Source organism: Tribolium madens, unplaced genomic scaffold (genome assembly GCF_015345945.1).
Source record: "Tribolium madens isolate multiple individuals breed KSU strain unplaced genomic scaffold, Tmad_KSU_1.1 Scaffold_3;HRSCAF=73;Tcas5.2_LG2, whole genome shotgun sequence".
NCBI lineage: Eukaryota > Metazoa > Arthropoda > Insecta > Coleoptera > Tenebrionidae > Tribolium > Tribolium madens.
The window spans coordinates 276,168-293,249 of NW_025401006.1; the positions used below are offsets into that span (position 1 = coordinate 276,168).

General features: G+C 37.4%; 1 protein-coding gene across 1 annotated transcript in view; it reads right to left on the reverse strand.

The window, feature by feature from the left end:
- Positions 1-1,312: 1,312 nt before the first annotated feature.
- Positions 1,313-17,082, reverse strand: part of LOC123008312 (headcase protein) — a 68,394-nt gene continuing 52,624 nt past the window's right edge. Inside the window, exons 3-5 of the mRNA XM_044404108.1 lie at positions 6,963-7,151; positions 6,712-6,897; positions 1,313-5,547 (exon numbers count right to left, since the gene is read on the reverse strand). Of these exons, the coding sequence (XP_044260043.1) occupies positions 5,374-5,547; positions 6,712-6,897; positions 6,963-7,151 (549 nt within the window). The 3' untranslated portion in view covers positions 1,313-5,373. The remainder of the gene's footprint in view (positions 5,548-6,711; positions 6,898-6,962; positions 7,152-17,082) is intronic.

Here is a 17,082-nt window from a genome sequence, read left to right on the forward strand (position 1 = left end):
GTTGATTTCCTGGATGTCCAAAGCATTGATTACAGAACGTCTTAAATTCTATAACTTGGTCGGAAATCTCTAGCAGGAATGAGAATGTATAGCGATTCTTTTGGAACTTGTTTTTACAAACACTTTGTATATCTAATCTAGAAACGATTCAAAAACACTGGTAACAAGATTGGCCAATTTACTGTGACATCTGTAATCGTAACGGGATTTACTTTTGCCAGTGTACTTGTCGAAGTTGAAAGTAATTTATTTATCGAGAGATAAATTTGAAGCAGTGACAAACTGTAAATGCAATCGGGACGTGATTCGGATGAATTGCACAGGCAATGAATATTAAACAAGTTTGGAACTGGATTATGAAATTAGAATTATGGAGATGTTAAACAAAAATACGTCACATGCCATTCTGTTTGACAACAAGATAATTTCAGGTATTTGGTATTACAAGATTTTCAGTGTTTTCCAGAATTGCAATTTGACTTACTATGGAAATTATTGCATTATCGATTCACCCCGAATGAAATTTACAACTTTCAAATATCCTGCGTGTGCAATTCCGATAACGAACGTTCCCCCTTTATCGAATTACAAACGCTCTGTTAAACATTCGATAATTATAAGCGTTGCAGTTCCACAATACGCACAATAAATCCGGACAAGGTGTGCACGTCTGGATTCGTGAATTGATTACATTCAAACTGAATGGAATTAATTTCACGAGTTGTGCGTCAAGAAACCGAATATGCGATTCGGTATAACCAAGTTAATTAGTTGACCACAGCAGACGTTCTACAGCTTCGCCTTAATCTACAACAGTTTACAGTTTTCGAAAACCGATTTGAAGAGAAATTCGTGCAACTCTCAACAATTCTTATTCAAGTGCTGAAAGACAATGCTTTCCTTTGTCAATCTTAAAAATCCCGAAGGGAGCGTCCAGGGATTGAGATCTCGTGACTCGACGACCAAGTAGCAATGACAAACGAGGAAGGTCCTGTATGCAGAGTGGCCACGATGCACATGAATGGCATAGTAAATAGTATCTTTACCGCATTATCGCTGGTTCGGCAAACTTCACGGTGTAATCACGAACGAAGATAAGTTTGAGACGTCTCATACATCAAACTTAATCACAACACAAGCATAAGCAACACCGATTTAAGCCACTGGAAGTTGTTTTGCGGTGGCAAAGTTTAACACTTGCAAATTTCGGAATGACAGTCATTCCTATGGTGGTAAGAGCAAATTGCTTTGAATATCTCGAGCAACTTGTTCAAGTTTGGGTGACATTTTGGGGTGTTGAAATAAGAGTCGGTTTAGACAATGGTTATATTTATTACGTTTTAAAAATTTGTAATCCCATTGTATTACATATAAAAAGCCGTCAAAAGCTCGATCATTTTTATGTCATATATTATATTGATATCAAATTTTTCACGCATATAAAAAACATCTCGACTTATGCTCGGACGTTCATCGTGAGTCCTACGAATAAAAGGGTTCGAATTTTAGAAATTAACTAAAAATTCGTTTTGGGTCAAATAAAATAAATAACTTTTGTACATTCTAAAGCTTAAGCCACTCGCAGATCTCACAACGTCCTTCCAAGCACCAATTTATTGTTAGCCTAATGTTACAAATAGATAATTTACAATATTCTGAAAGATCCTGACAAATTGCATGCTTCTCCAGCGACATAGGTACTCTAGTAGTGTGAATAAATACATACTCATTTTTATTGTGTGTAATTTGCTGCCACGAGATCGGGTGTTGACGTTTGCGCAGCGTTCAATTTTTGGCATTGTAATCCCTTCAGGTATGGCACATGTTGCTATCTCTATCCTGAAACGCTCCGCTAACGCAACACTCGACGCCCGCAAAACGTAACCTTTCCCAAATGCCCGAGGCCGGACCTCGACGAGTCGAAATCCGGCCGTGGCGGTAAAAAAATTACATAATAAAACCTCTGCTGATATTGCTCATGCTAAACTCTGAAGAATACATCATCAATAATAATAATGATAATAATAAACCGGCACGGGTCAGGGCGGCAGCATTTGTACTCATTCAGTAATCACCGGTTGATTTGTAACTGTCTAGAGTCGAAACTCTTCGATAACAAGTGGCTGGTGCCGCGCTCTGCTAAAGTAGTGCCGGCCCTATCTAGCACAAGAGGCGGCAATGCAGAGCGCCCGCTTCGCCCTCTGCCACCCCGTCCGGCCCCTACTACAGTACGCTATAAACATACATAAACTACCTTCTCAACTCTCAACACTTCCCAATAGTAATAATATGTGTAATTGAAAACAGCGAGGGAGCATCCTAGCGGCTACTCTATACCGGCCGCCTTGAAAGACGGCCCTCACACAACTACAACACCAAACATGGTTACCATTTGTTAATATGTTGTGTGTACCAAATTTGTACTTTAATAGGAGAAAAAGAAACCGCCCCAAAGCGACACTCCGACGATCTTCTGACACTTTACGACAAAATCATCTACATATTCAACTATAGTATCTGACAAAAAAAAACGGACAACAAAATTCACTATCACTAACATTCATTTTTGTATAAAACGTTAAACAAAAAGTATTAATAAACGCTTGTTTAAATGGGATGGATATATTGCCTAAGGATTATGAGCGATTATTCAACTAAAATGGTCAATCTTTCGGCCAAAGTTCGAAATTTCACTCCGGAGTTCGTACTGTGAAAAATCAACGACACTCAACAACAAAACGTACTTTGAGTTTACTAAGCACACTACAAGATAAAGAAGTAGCCCAGCAAACGAGCGATACAAAAAAAGAGAAAACATTTATTGTTAATTGTTTTATGATTAGTTATGTAGCGAACTAAAAACTACAATTGTAGATAAAACAATTATCAATAATTAATAAAAAAAATTAAAACTGTACAGTACGATTTTTAAAATGACAAAAATTTTTTTAACCATTACTTTACATAAGTTTTAATCAAAGTTTTACAAATATCAAAGCGTGTGATGACTGTGTTCTCTTACTGCGCTCAACTGCTTCTGTTATCATGATGTGTGATTGTGGGCGAAAGAAAGGTTTAATGTATGCGAAAATAAAATGCAGGAATGGAGTGGCAGTCTAAATGGGACGGCCCCATAACGCAAAAGCAAGGGAGCCCACGCAACCATGAGAGAGATTCGGTATAACTACACCTAACCTTACCTCACTACAAGATGCAAAATTTTACGTATACAAAATTAGTGTTTTTTTAAAGAATTTTCGTTTTTTATATACAAATTTTTATCACTTCGACGATCATTGATCGTGATCACACGGAACCGGTTACAACATTAATGCCAACTCGTCTCGAAAAATAACTAAGTATCGGTTCCACTTAATTCTATAAAACAGCCGATCGTATAAAAATATATCGTCACAAAAATATGAAATTTCTGTGTACAAAATCACAACTTACAATTATTAGTACGCCAATTAATTAAAGAATTGACTCGTCCAAGTCTTGCTAGGTGACCGCAAGAACCGGTCCCTTTTTGGATTTGCGCTTTTCAATCAGCTGAAGTGATTGAAAAGTGCACGAAATATTTCCTCTCATGGTTGGTGGTTTTTGGATTAAAGACAGCTAGCTAAAGCGAAACACACACGGATACATGTCATTATCTACTTGCAGCCAAGCTACGCTAAAAATACACTATATAGTGGTGCTCTACGGTACGACCCTTACCCTGATTGCGCCTTCGTGTAATATTGTGCATGGACAGCCTTATCGGAGTGAAACGCACGGCTCGGCGCGACTGTTACACGACACGAAAGGGCGCTAAAAACGGTTGTTGATGGTTTTTGGAATGCCGAGCCGCGCGACAGAGAGGACGCCGGACCGCCGCCGACTTATTAATGTCTCGTCTTGATCAGGAGAAAAAAGGACGAATGGTCGAGCTCTGGCAGCCACCGATTGGTCCTCGCACCAGCTGGGGGTGCCCGCGCCTCTTCAACGACTACACCTACTTATTAATTCGTATTTTATTGTAAAAAACGACTACGAACTAGACTTACGATTAATCGACATATAATACCAATTTGAAAAACTTAATGGATTTCCGAATTCGAACACGTTATGTACAGTTTTTGTCCAAAAAACGACAACATTCAAGGATTCTTATTACACGTAGAAAAGTTAGACCGTGAGTTAGGCCTCGATAACAAGAAGCGGTTTTAAGGGTAGTTTAGAGTTGGGGGGCATGCAGTTATCACTACGCTAAGGGACTACTGCTACGCTCGCTATACGTTACAGAAGCTCGCTCGCACTCGCGCAACATATCTAGTCGGTCGATGTGTAGTAAGTATGTACTTTCAAAAAACAACATAAGCTTTGGCTAAACGGAGATAGGAATTATTTTACCCTCAACAATCGATTATATTGTTATCATTTATATAAAATTTGCAAAAGTAACGAACGGTTTGTACTTGAAGCAATTTCCTAGATCCGCCATCTTCATCATAATCACCATCAAGTCTAAAGAGGTATTCGCGGATAATCTGAGCGGCTGAGTTCTTTGTACGTCCGTTTCTGGAAGGCTACGGGTGCAGCAGCGGGATGAAGTGGCAGTGTGCTACTCGCAGGGAGACCGACTGTCCCTGAACCCATCACAACAACAACGACGAATAACGGGACACGCAAGCGAGACCCATTCCATGGTCCCGCACCTTTCACACCTATCACTAATTATTGGGACACAGCAATTATATCATTTTTATTACTATAGTATTATGTGTTACAGTTATTAAGTAATAAAGCGATCGTTACGATCCGTAAACGTAACCAACACAGTTGCCTCTACAATAACTTTAACCTAAACTTTAAATAAAAAATAATAATAAAAAAACACAAAAACAAAACTCAAATCAAAGACAAAAAAACTCAAACGGGATTGCTTCCAAACGTCACTCACTGTCAGTTCAACAAGACCTGCTTTAGCGTCAACTGAATTCGAGCTAGAAATTAAGATAACTATGATCACAATGTCATTCCTTTGATAAAAAGACTTAAGTTGAATATAAATTCACTAAAACCTAACAAACATATAATTAATAATAAACTAATAACATAACGGTTTTATATGCGAAGTATGTCTGAGGGTCGTTTTCAGCCATCCGTTCTGAAAGCGTCCCCCAAAAATAAATGCGATATAAAATGCAACAACATAACAAAGAAATCTAAGTCCGTCTACCGCGCTCTGGTGAGTTGAAGACGGCAAAACTCGTCGAGACGCAGGCCGGCCAGTTCGCGCCACAACAGTCCCAGATCCAAGTCCATTAGGTCTGGTGGCGGCGACGGCGGCGTCGGAGGCGCCTTCGCGAGCGAGGCGGGGGCCGCGGGCTATGGCCACAGTTGCAGTGATCGCAACGGCTGGCGGGTGTAACAATACGCCAAAGGTTTTACGAAGTGCGTGTCGAACGTATGGCAATGAGGACACGGCACTATGTGGCTATAGTCACTGAAGAAGTTCAAACGTTGGGCGGGGTGCAGAACTGGCTTGTAGCATGCGTTGCACTGCAACAAAACCAAAACCTCACCTCAAAATCAAAAAAACTCAAGATTATCCTCCTAAGACCAAAGCAGTGTTTCTTAGAAGAAAGATTTCTTACAGAAACGATAACATTTACTACCTACATACCCATACATACGAATACATGTAGGTATTTATTAAGCCAACGTCAATGGACTATCACAACATGTACAGAAGTTTTGTAATGTAAATTGTAGTCTTCTTCTAGCTAAACGACTCTTTTTTTTCATTTCAGGTTAAAATACGATTGTCATTCATAGAAAACAAAAATTAAGATTAATTAATAGGTATATTTTTTTGTATACGCTCCCGAAAACAGCTGTTTTAGGGACTCATTTGAGTCCCTAAAATGAGACTTTTCCGGACTCAATAAAATAATACGCAAAACGGTTATTTTAGGTACTCAGTCTCCAAAAACAGTTTTTGCAGACTAAAAAATAAAACTAGTTATTACTGTGGTAACAAATTTTTTTAATCGTGTTTTGGGAGCTTTAACAAAAAAATCTTGTATGCACCACGTACGCAAAAGGTTTTAGGTGACTCCTCTCATTAAAAACTCAGCTCCTACGTCGCCTCGTCATTAATTACGATTCGTCCCCTAAAACCTTATTTTGCGTACTTGATACATAAATAGCTACTCGTATTTTAAATCTGTAGTTGATTCGTTGATTCTCCAATATCTGCTATGTGTACAAATCGTCATTTGCCAGAAAGTGAAAAAAACAGTTGTAAACTCAATCCTACATATGTGATTATTATTAATAATTAATTTGATTTTTGTGTATAATTGAACATTTTTAGAATAATTCAGATATTACAATCACCTATACTTAGTCAAAATTGACTTTCAGAAGGTGTAAAAAAGTAAGTACAATCGATGTTAAAATGCACCTAGCAGATATTGCTCTGCAGAAGAAGCACATTCAAAAACTGACTTCCATGTTTTGTAATGTAAAAACAATTCATAAGATTAAAATTAAAGCTTCATTCAAAATTGTTAATAGATTCGCAAATACTTAAAACATAGTGACATCAATTCACCTTCTCCATTTTCTCGTTTACTAATTTTATAAAAATCATAATAACAAAGTTCCTGTTTTTTGATTTTTTATTGTCAAAGATCGTAAAAGATGTTTTATGAAACTTACTTTGATGCGCTCGGTGCAGCACGGCATGGCAGCGAAGATATCGTAAGAGTACATAGTACCCAAAACCAGAGAGGATCCGTCCCATCTCTGGTTGCAGAACCTGCAGATAATCGCGCGTCCATTTACGCCTTCAAGGCATGCCATGCACACTGCTGTCAAGAACTGGGTGCGTCCCTCTACTTTCACCTGCAGAAGACAAAACAAAAAAAGATGAATTACATAATAGCCGTGCTTTGACCTCTAGAACTCACCTCGATACAGCCTTTGGCATGCTGGCGTGGACTGAGGAAAAATGTGCCATCGACTAGAGGATACCTATCGAAAACCGGCATCGTCTCTTCGCAGAGGACACAGTGCACTTTGGAGCGACCCTGAGATGCAAGAGTTGATAAAATGAAGCAGCGAGTATCATCGTTTCCGTGGTTGCCCTCGTCTTCCGTCTAGAAAGAAAAAACACGATGTTTTCAGTTCGCGTGGGGAGATAAGGGCTTTGATCATTTTCCGATTGGGGACGCAGAGGGATAATATCCGGACCAGGTTTAATAAGGTGGTGAGACCGGACGCAATAACCACACTCGACAAACAGCGCAATCCTCGGGCTTGCAAACTGGAAACGAGGGTGGGCCTGCTTGTACAAGATTTTAATAAGACTAACAGTTAAACGCGTGTTAAGATACATGTCGAATAACATCAATAAACGATTTCTTACATGCATAAAGCAAATCATCGTTTAACATTCATGTAACTTTAATAACTTGAATCATATTTCAGTTTTATCCAAGCGCGAACTAAAGACGATCCTTACGAAGCTCCTCTTAAGACAATCTTCAGCAGTCATCTTGCATAAACCTAATACCAGCAGCAGTAGACACGTTAATCTGACAATATAAAAAAATTGGAAACAAAAAATCGCAAGACTGAACATCAACTTTTGAAATTTTAATCATCTCTGAATATGTAAGCTCGGGGATTTTCAAATAAGCCAAGTCAAGGAAAAAATCGGTGGTTAACTTGTCAACGAGTGAATGACGAGACTTTTCAAAACCATTAAATATTTCTACATGAGGAAGTTTCGTTTCACTCACACGTTATTTAGTCAATTTCGCTTTTCTATTATGGTCATCTCGGCTCCTGCTGTGCAAATGTAATGAAGTTGGTCGTCGAGTTTTCGAGTTTATAACGAGCTCTACGGTCCCATAAACCGCACTTTCGCAACTTTCTGCCGGACAGTCAAAAACAGGGAGCGGTTTGTCTTCTAGTACGATGACACCCTGAATTGTTATTCGAACGAAATTTATGGTTAGTGGCTTTCGCCGAAATAAACTTCCGCCAAAAATTTAATACTTTATCTGACAAAATTATAGACATCAATATATCGTTGAAATATTAAAAAACTGGTTGAAACATTTGCAATATAAAAAATATACAATCACAATATGTATGAAAACATCAAAAAATCTGTAATAAACCGATGATTTTCACTCACAAAGTCTATGTTGCAACATTTCTGGTAAATTATACAAAATTATTATTATTATTATAAGTATTATGCAAAATGAAATAAATATATTTGCTAAACTAAATTTTACCGGGGGCTTGCTCGTATCGCGTGCTTCAATTTTAATATTTTAGGCATTTCGCCACAGGTAATGTGTGTGTTGAAAAATCGATCCAAAAAAAGTTAGTACGATTATATCCTATAATTACTTATTATGTAACATGTCAAAAGACTGACATTATACTAGAGTGTGAGTCAATGGTTCTCGATCTACTCGTACATATGCCCACCTACCTAAATGTTATTTTATTGTATCCATTTACTTACAAGCAAATAAAAAAATTGCTAAGCTAACTTATTTATTTATCATATTAAACGAACTACAAATAGTTATTTATTTTATAAGAGTCTTACAATGTATTTTATCCACGACAAGATTTGAATGCGAGAACGAAGTTCGATCGTTTAATTAAGTGGATAAAATATATACATTGTGAGACCCGTATGCAATACAACGTTTTATCCACAAGCAGACAATATAGACTACATCAACATTTCAGAAAATTTTCATTTGACGTTTTGAAGTGACGTTTGTCGAATTATTTATTTTTATTCGTAGTAAGCAGGGCTAATCACGTCACGAGACGGTTACTATTTATATTTCATAAAACCCGTGTTTTTTATTGATATCAAAATATCTCGAATGCGTTTTTGTGTTGTTAATTATTATAAATTCTTTTAGATGTATGTGGTAACTTTTAAAGAACTCGAGATATAAAACATAAAATTGTGAATATTTCATCCAAAGCAAGCTTCGTTCATATTTCCGCATGATAGTAAATGAAGTTCTTAATGTCCCTTTAAACGCTGAAAGTAAGTCAGTTATTGTAAAAATGTAACATTCTTTCGTGCTTTAATCTAGTTAATCGATGACAAGTATTACGGTGCTTAATTGAAACTGTCTACTAAGATATATAGTCCACGAGTTATCATTAAAAAAATCAAGTGTGTTGAATCAAATATATATACTAGGTGTAATAAATCTAGTCACGGAAGTCGCTGTCCTGGCACAAATCAAACGAATTGAATCGTATGGAGTGACTCCGTTCTTGATGCAGTCGCAATCCAGAAACAGTGGTCGCAATTATAGTTGCAAGTTTAATTTACAGCTTGCTACGAATATGGCAAGTGAAATCTGTGCAGTTTGTTCCAGATAGACATCTGTTATTTAGCGATCAATCGTCTCTAAAAGGACGTGCGTCAGTATGGGATTCCAGGGCGCTCCTTTTCACCTCATCATCAAGTCAAAAGAGAGGCGTGTTCCCGTCAAAAGCCAGACTTTCCTCTTGCAACACAACTGTTAACAATTACGCTTCAATTCGATGGATTTTATCACGATATTCACAGGAATTTTTCCTTGTTATCCAAGCCGCACCATATTTCACTGCCACCATATCGGCGAGATTTGAAACCCACGTTGTTCCAGTGGCAGCTCCTAAATCACCGTCGCCTTCCTCAACCGAATTACATGGACCGTTGCGAAAATTAATAGTCGATGTATTGCAAAGTTGCATGTTCGTTTTTCGTTATTATTACCTCTGGAATACCGGTTTCGCAGAGATCCGGGAATGTCGTCCGACACATGATATTTTATCGGAAAAATGTAGGAAAACGGAAATTCGTCTATGCAGGAAACTGATAATTGCAACTAGGTTTAAACAATAAAGACACTTTTCGAGCGATTAGGTAGTTGTTCATAAGTTCGTTAACCGGTGGTTTATGTTGTAGAGAATCAGGGATGCATTGTTCTTCTGACGACGTTATATGGACGTCGCATTGACGTCGAGGTGATTAATTATATACATTGAGCACATGCAACGCCGTGACCTGCCATGACCTGCAATAGGACAACGACTGTACCGGGATGCTAATAACGAATACAAGGACATCTAATTTTAAATGCATTAGACGCCTACTTCTATGCATCAACCAATGCATGGGCCACGCTTTTAAATGTTAACCGACGTTGTCATATAACGACCTTCCGCCGTGTGACAAATTTTACGCGATTTGTTATGAAACATACAGTGGCGTCATTCCCGATGCAAAATTGGTGAGCTGCATGTTTTTGCAACAACATGATCCACTACACAGGCCAAAATCTAATATTAACAAGAGGATTAATCACTTATTGAAACTGTGGAGGCGCAAATTTATGCTCGAATCTTTTAATCCAAATTAATTATTTATGCAAACACTTTTAGTGGCTCTTAAGCTCGTTGAAAGAACATGTAAATATAAACTTTTCCAACTAATACTGCCTGTCTGAAAACCTATTTTCACAAGTGCATGTTGCGCAATCAATCAACAATTGTGTACAAAAATTAACACAAATAATAATAATATCATAGGAATAGCGTATTTTTGTAGATTAACAACCCAAACACTCGAGTGTCTTAAAAATACAGAGTAAAATCCCGACCTTCAAAAAATTCTTTTTTTTTTCCATTCATTTAAATTTTAATTAAAAATTATCAAAATGACGAAATTTAGCGTATTGTTTTGTGGACCTCTTGAGAAGGAAGCGTCGCAAGTGTCGATTCTTGGTGCGTCGTTCCCCGTGCGATCTTTTTTAAGCGGCTTAGTTTAATCCAGTCGTTCACAAGTCACCACCTCGCAAAATTAAGCCGAAATCAGATCTTTCCGTTCTAGATTTTCGGATTTTCTCTTCTTGTTATCAGCGACACGGAAAATTATTTTTGTTATAATGTATTTTATTTCACGGAAGCTTTGATGATGTAGTTTTTCAACGCGGAAATAATTTCACGGCAATGTTCTGAAAGCTTCGTGCGAAAACAGCCCGACGCGGATTAGTAAACCACCACCTAACCGTCGAAAAACTTTTAGATTGAAATTAATTATTAAGTAAAAAAAGTTAAGGAGGGATTTGCAAATTCGACGAACTCGCTTGATAAAATCGACGTCCAATTAATATCCCAAAAGTTTCGTAATGAATGGCAGAGTGCTCTTTGGAAAAAGTTGCTTAATTGGTCGATTGATTGTTTTTGCGTCGCTCATCAATTCAATTTTGTTATTGATTTCAAGTCGCACTGTTTCCCGATTCAATTTGATGGGAAATGACAAATCGTGGCGCGTAGAAGAAAAGACTCGCTATTGTCAATCACTCTTCCGTTCACTGGTTTCCTGTTGTTCAACACTTTTTCTTTCATTGGTCCTGTCTGGACGACACGACTGTTGTATGTTTCCTTGATGGAAGTGGTTCATGTCAACAAAACTTCGCTTTTAATGTCCCTAACTCTCACTTTTCCCATCGATTCGACTCCAACTCCTACCCCTTATAAGACAATTACAAATATTTCACTCCTTCACCATTACAACGCCACTAAATAGAGTTATACGTGTTTGGTTTTTGCCGTGTTCAGAGAAATAAATTGTAGAAACGCTGTAAATTTTCGTGCTTCTCGGCTATTCAAGCTTGTGTATGTAAGCGGTATTATTCGTTTGAAGAGTTAATTATGACGCTTGGAAAGTTATAAATTGAAAAGCAAATGAAAATGTAAATACAGATCTTAATGGACTTCCTTGGTTTGTTTAGTTACATAAGATTCGTTATTAATTGGTAGCACTAATCATCTTTTCTTTTTAATGAGCATCTGAACAGATCATCTCGAAACTCGTGAAACTTCATGATCGTCTTTCGCAATCCTCTCGAGCTTTATTATCGGATTTTATTTCGTACTCCCTGCAAAGCTCCGTTTCTTCTCATGTCTATAAAGGCGTTCTTTCTGAAATGCATTTTTCATGATCGTCGCGATGTTTTATTTCCGTTACACCTGGCCCTTACAGCCAGAGCACTTCTCGTCGCCGACGACAATTTACGCCCATCCGTGTTGCTTTTACGACATTGAAACACCCAGCATGGGAATTAATCGGGTAAAAAGTGGCTTTGGTGTGAGAAAAGTTTACACTGTCGAATCGAAAGAACGCTTATATCGCCATGCTTTACGACATAAGCTTTAAAACGACCAAATTTCAATATATCCTTTCTATGCGGCAGTTTCAAAAAGTAATTCTCGACCAAACTACCGGTGAAATGTTAAACATTCGCATAAAACTGAAAGTCTAAGTTTTATGCGGCCACTCCACTTTATTTTGTTTGTTTCCTCCATTGTTGTGCCGGTAATTTTAAATTTAGATTTGCCAAACTTTTACTACTCATAGTTACGCTCGAATGGCCAATCGAAAATCATAAGAATCGCCAAATTAATGTCTCCTGCTGTCAACAAGTTCAAAATTTTCTTAGTGAATTTACCTAAATTGGAGTTATTTGCTCTGTGAGAGACATTGAGCCATCATCACAGAGTTAATGGATTTTGTGGTATACCTCATGCAAGAAGGGTTGAGTGCAACAGTCGGCTTTGGTGTCAGAATGAGGAGCTTGTTCTGTGCTGCTGTCTGTTTCGAGTGACAGCACAGGTAATTGGCAATCCACGATCCTAAATCGATTAGGTCGTCTGACGCTGCAATCGACTAACGTCACTCAATTAAGTCTGCGGGTCTACAAGTCTGACTCCCGCCAAAACATCCCCAAATACACCTGAAATAAACCCGCATAAAATGCACTCATGTGGTCCAAGTTCCCTTCACAAATCTCGAGCTTTCTATTTAGTTTTCATAGTCTTTTGGGAAAACACGGACAAAACAGCGCAATTTATGTTTAAACTAGAACGACATAAATCTCCGATTGTATTCAGGTAAGACCGTCTGATCCTCGAAAGTTACAGCGTCTCAATATGATTCCCTTTTGGTAAGTTACAACTTGAGCAAAAGTAGAAGAAATTCGTGTTCCAGGCTGTGACCAAACGTTGAAGTCAAATTTCCCTACATTTCATATCTTTCAATTAATCCGGGCGCTGACGTTCGCTCCACTCTTCCAACCTAGACGTAGGAATTTCCGATTGTCAGTATTTCTATATCCGGAGTCAATTCCTGCCTTATCGGCGAGCCTGGATAACGCCCGATATTTCTCGAGGTGGTATTTACTCAACATCAGACGAAAATTATGAAGTAGATTTCAAGACTTTTCAATAAGAAAAGTTCCACGTTTTGTAATATCCGACCCAAGATGAGTTCTATAAATGTCTCGAGAGCACGCCAAGCTTTCGCCTTGCATCTTTTATTTATGTCCTATCGTTGTTGTTCTTCTCTTTGATCTATGCTGAAACTGTTATCATACGCAACTACATTCTTAAATCTCTAAAGTTATTTCTTTATTGAAAAGTCAGTTTCAAAGGCTTGCAACATTCCAACTAGTACTTCCAACTCGAAAAAAATTAATGAATTAAACTCCACGCTTCTGGTCGTAAAGTCTGCCGTAAAATACAGCGATATTAGGCGACTTAATGAGACCCGAACGAAAATTATAATTCGAATGCATCTCGAGTTTAATATACCAGGGGTTATATCTCTGCTTTGGAAATCATCCAAAATTTCTCCTGTTAACAGTATAATTGCTGGAACTTCAATGACCTTCGCGTGCACAGAATACTACTGAGAATTAAGATGATTGCCAGAGAGAGCAGTTAAACTTTTAATTAAAAGTTGTATTTAGATAACTATCGTCTAGTCGATTGCAATGTAAGTATAAACACGCAATTTGATCTCTCGTTGATACACTTTTAGTGAACATATGGAACATGTAAGCTTTTTCAGGTGATGTGCTTGGCGAATGATTTTAATTCAGGTCTCTTTAGATACTTTTGAATAAGTTAATTTAAAAAGCTGTAGCATTTTTCGTTCTTTGATTCCAGATCCGATAATGACCGGTGAAAATTGTCTAAAGCAGCAGACATTACAATTTAGAACATGTCATACTCATACATTACACGACGCTTTCAAATAAAAACCTTCGTTTGCTCCCCCGACCAAAGCAATAAGCTTTAACTTTAATAAGAGGATTGAAAATCTTGTTTATATCGAAATCGTCGACGCGGTATTAATATTTCGATTGTGCCGATCATAACGGAATCCACAAGACTTGTTCATTGTTCCATCGCGAGTTATAAACAAACAAACGTCTCATTTTTTACTCCCGAATTAATAAAAAACTCAGTACCAGTTTAATATCGCAAAATGAAATAACGCTTGCGTGGACACGCGATTAAAGCTCATGTCGAGATGCACTAAATCTTAGTCCTGTGCAAAGGCCTGGAAAGGGTAACACAAACATCGGGATGTCCTCAGGGTGATTCCATAAGCTGGATTGATGGGCCTAAGCAGACCCGGTTTAGGTGCCAGTTCAAACAACACTTTAAAGAGCTGTGATATACGAGATCTTTGCTACGGATTTTCGGATTGCCTAGAAGGACATTGGTGATCTCGAAGATAAAAACGCAACATTTATCACGCTGTTGCACAATACGAAAAATCGAAACATTAATAACGAATATCCTTGATATTTGATGAAGGTAGGTGCAAACAAATGACTTTAATGCAAGCGTTTATTTGAGGTCAAACCCTAAGATTAATTATGCAGGCACCGTAGTGCGTTTCTTGTGGCTCGATCATTTTGAAATTTTGAAGCGGTCTGGTGTGATTGATGACATTTCTTTCGACATGTTACAACACTGAAAAGTTTTTGTTATTATTTGGACCATTGATGGTGCAACGAGGAAATTTGGGTCGCATTGAACAACACGTGTTCCAAACTCCTGCAAGGTAGCAATATCCGACAGAAATAGATGCTTACCTGCACAAAATTATTCAAAAAATATATTTGACCCATTTTAAAATTAAATCGAAAATAAATACATATATACTAAATTACTTTACAATACTGCATTTTCTCAAACAGCTGATCATCGAATAGAAAAGTGTATCAACTGTGGATAAGAAAATATTAAATATTTTACAATAATCCTGCTATTTTAGAACTGAAAGATTTGTTTTTGTTGTCATGTAAAGCACGAAGTGATGTGTCCAAAATCAACATAAACCAGGAAATTCAAAATAGTCCATTTCGTGTGTTTAAAAAGACAAAAACACATCACATTCTTGGTAAATGACCCCTTGATGCAAGTCACTAATGTTTAAAGTTATAATTATCTCGTAACTCCATTTTGCTAATTTAAATAATAGCACTTCCTGAAAAATGTCCAACGCGGGACATGGTGGGCGTGTGTTAATTCATTTTTCAGACTAAAGCAGGAATGCTGAATAATGGATATTATTACATCTCGAGATCAAGATCACATCGACTCTATTTCCTTTAATTAAAAATGCCTAGACAGCTGCCTTTATATCGTGGATTCCAATTTAAGGGCTAATGGAAGTTGATTACGTGATTCCTGGAATTAATTCCGATCAGAATTTACAATTTTTGGCAACACCCAAAACATAAAAGTCCGGAATTTCATCACAGCTGCAGTATTGCATCGGCACATAAACGCGGTCGTCGAACGTTGTTCCATTGCCAACACCACACCGTTTTTAGTAACCGCACAGCGTCTTATACAGACAATCGTGTGATCCCACAGGATGCGTATTCTCCATTCTTGACCCATTTTTTCAACGACATCTGTGCCGCTGCAACAGATGTGCTATTCCTGCACAAGGCAAATATTTGACCGAATCTTTTCAGTCAAGTCGACAGACTCGATTAGGGTTGATTAGTTCCAACGTGGGGATGAAAGTGCGAACCGCGTTATCACTGGACAACAAGCTGGACCTGCGGTAATCTCAATTGTGTTTGGTCACCGAGCGGTCCGAGGATTTGCGATTTGAATCCCAAACCGAGAAAAGGGTCTCCTGCTGCACAGATATCAAGCTTGGTTGCACACAACAGTTCGCTCTCTCAAATATTTGCATGTTTGTTGCGGGCGTAAGGCGAACGCTTGTTCCTCTTTAAATTTATCGAACGGACCTGAGCGGCGAAAGGGACACCTAACACAAATAATTTACACCTGAATTTTTTCCTAGGAGCACGTCTACGTGCAAAAAATAAACACTTATCCAATAAAAATGTCAAATAAATGAAACTGAAACTTTTACCACGAAAATGTAATCCTGCAGTGTTTAGAGATGAGAACTGGAGGATTTCGAATGGTCACAGTTTTTTGTGAGGATTTCACTTTACAATCAGATAATCCCGTTTTTATTAAGAGTTGTTTGTGGGATGTATCAGTTTATGTATCAGCAGGAACATTTGCATAATAAGAGATTTTAGGTCAAATAACACCGATACACTTCCTTATCAAAATCATAATATTATGAAATTGTTACCAAAAGAGCGAAAGGATGTCAAAAAACAACACTGTGTATCTAGGTGAGAAAAATGATTTGTATTGCGATCAAATTAATGACAAACAATCAGTGACCCATAAATATTTATTTATCCAACACCTCCATGTTAATGATTTATTACCGTAGTAGAAAAAAAGATTAATCAGTAAGCATATTCCATCTTTCATACCCGTTTATATTTTATTAATTTATAATTTGAGACACGCGTTTTTTTTAAGTAGAATTTTTTTTTATAAATTAATTCTACTATGGTTGAACTATATCTAAAACTTGATATGTTATGTTAAATATACATACCAGGTGAATAAAAAGTATGGAACCAAACGTTTTTTCCTTAAACTATTTATTTTTTGAAAAAACTAATTGATGAGTGATAAAGTACTATAAAAATGTGATGATTTAACAAGAATAAAATTTTTCGAAATTTCCTTTTGTTTTTGAGTTCTATAAAAAAAGTAATTTTTTTAAATGGCAACCCACTATAAAATCATTTTTCTCATAAAAGCTATACTCTAAGGATTACAACTATCTGCTTTATATTTAATTTTTTC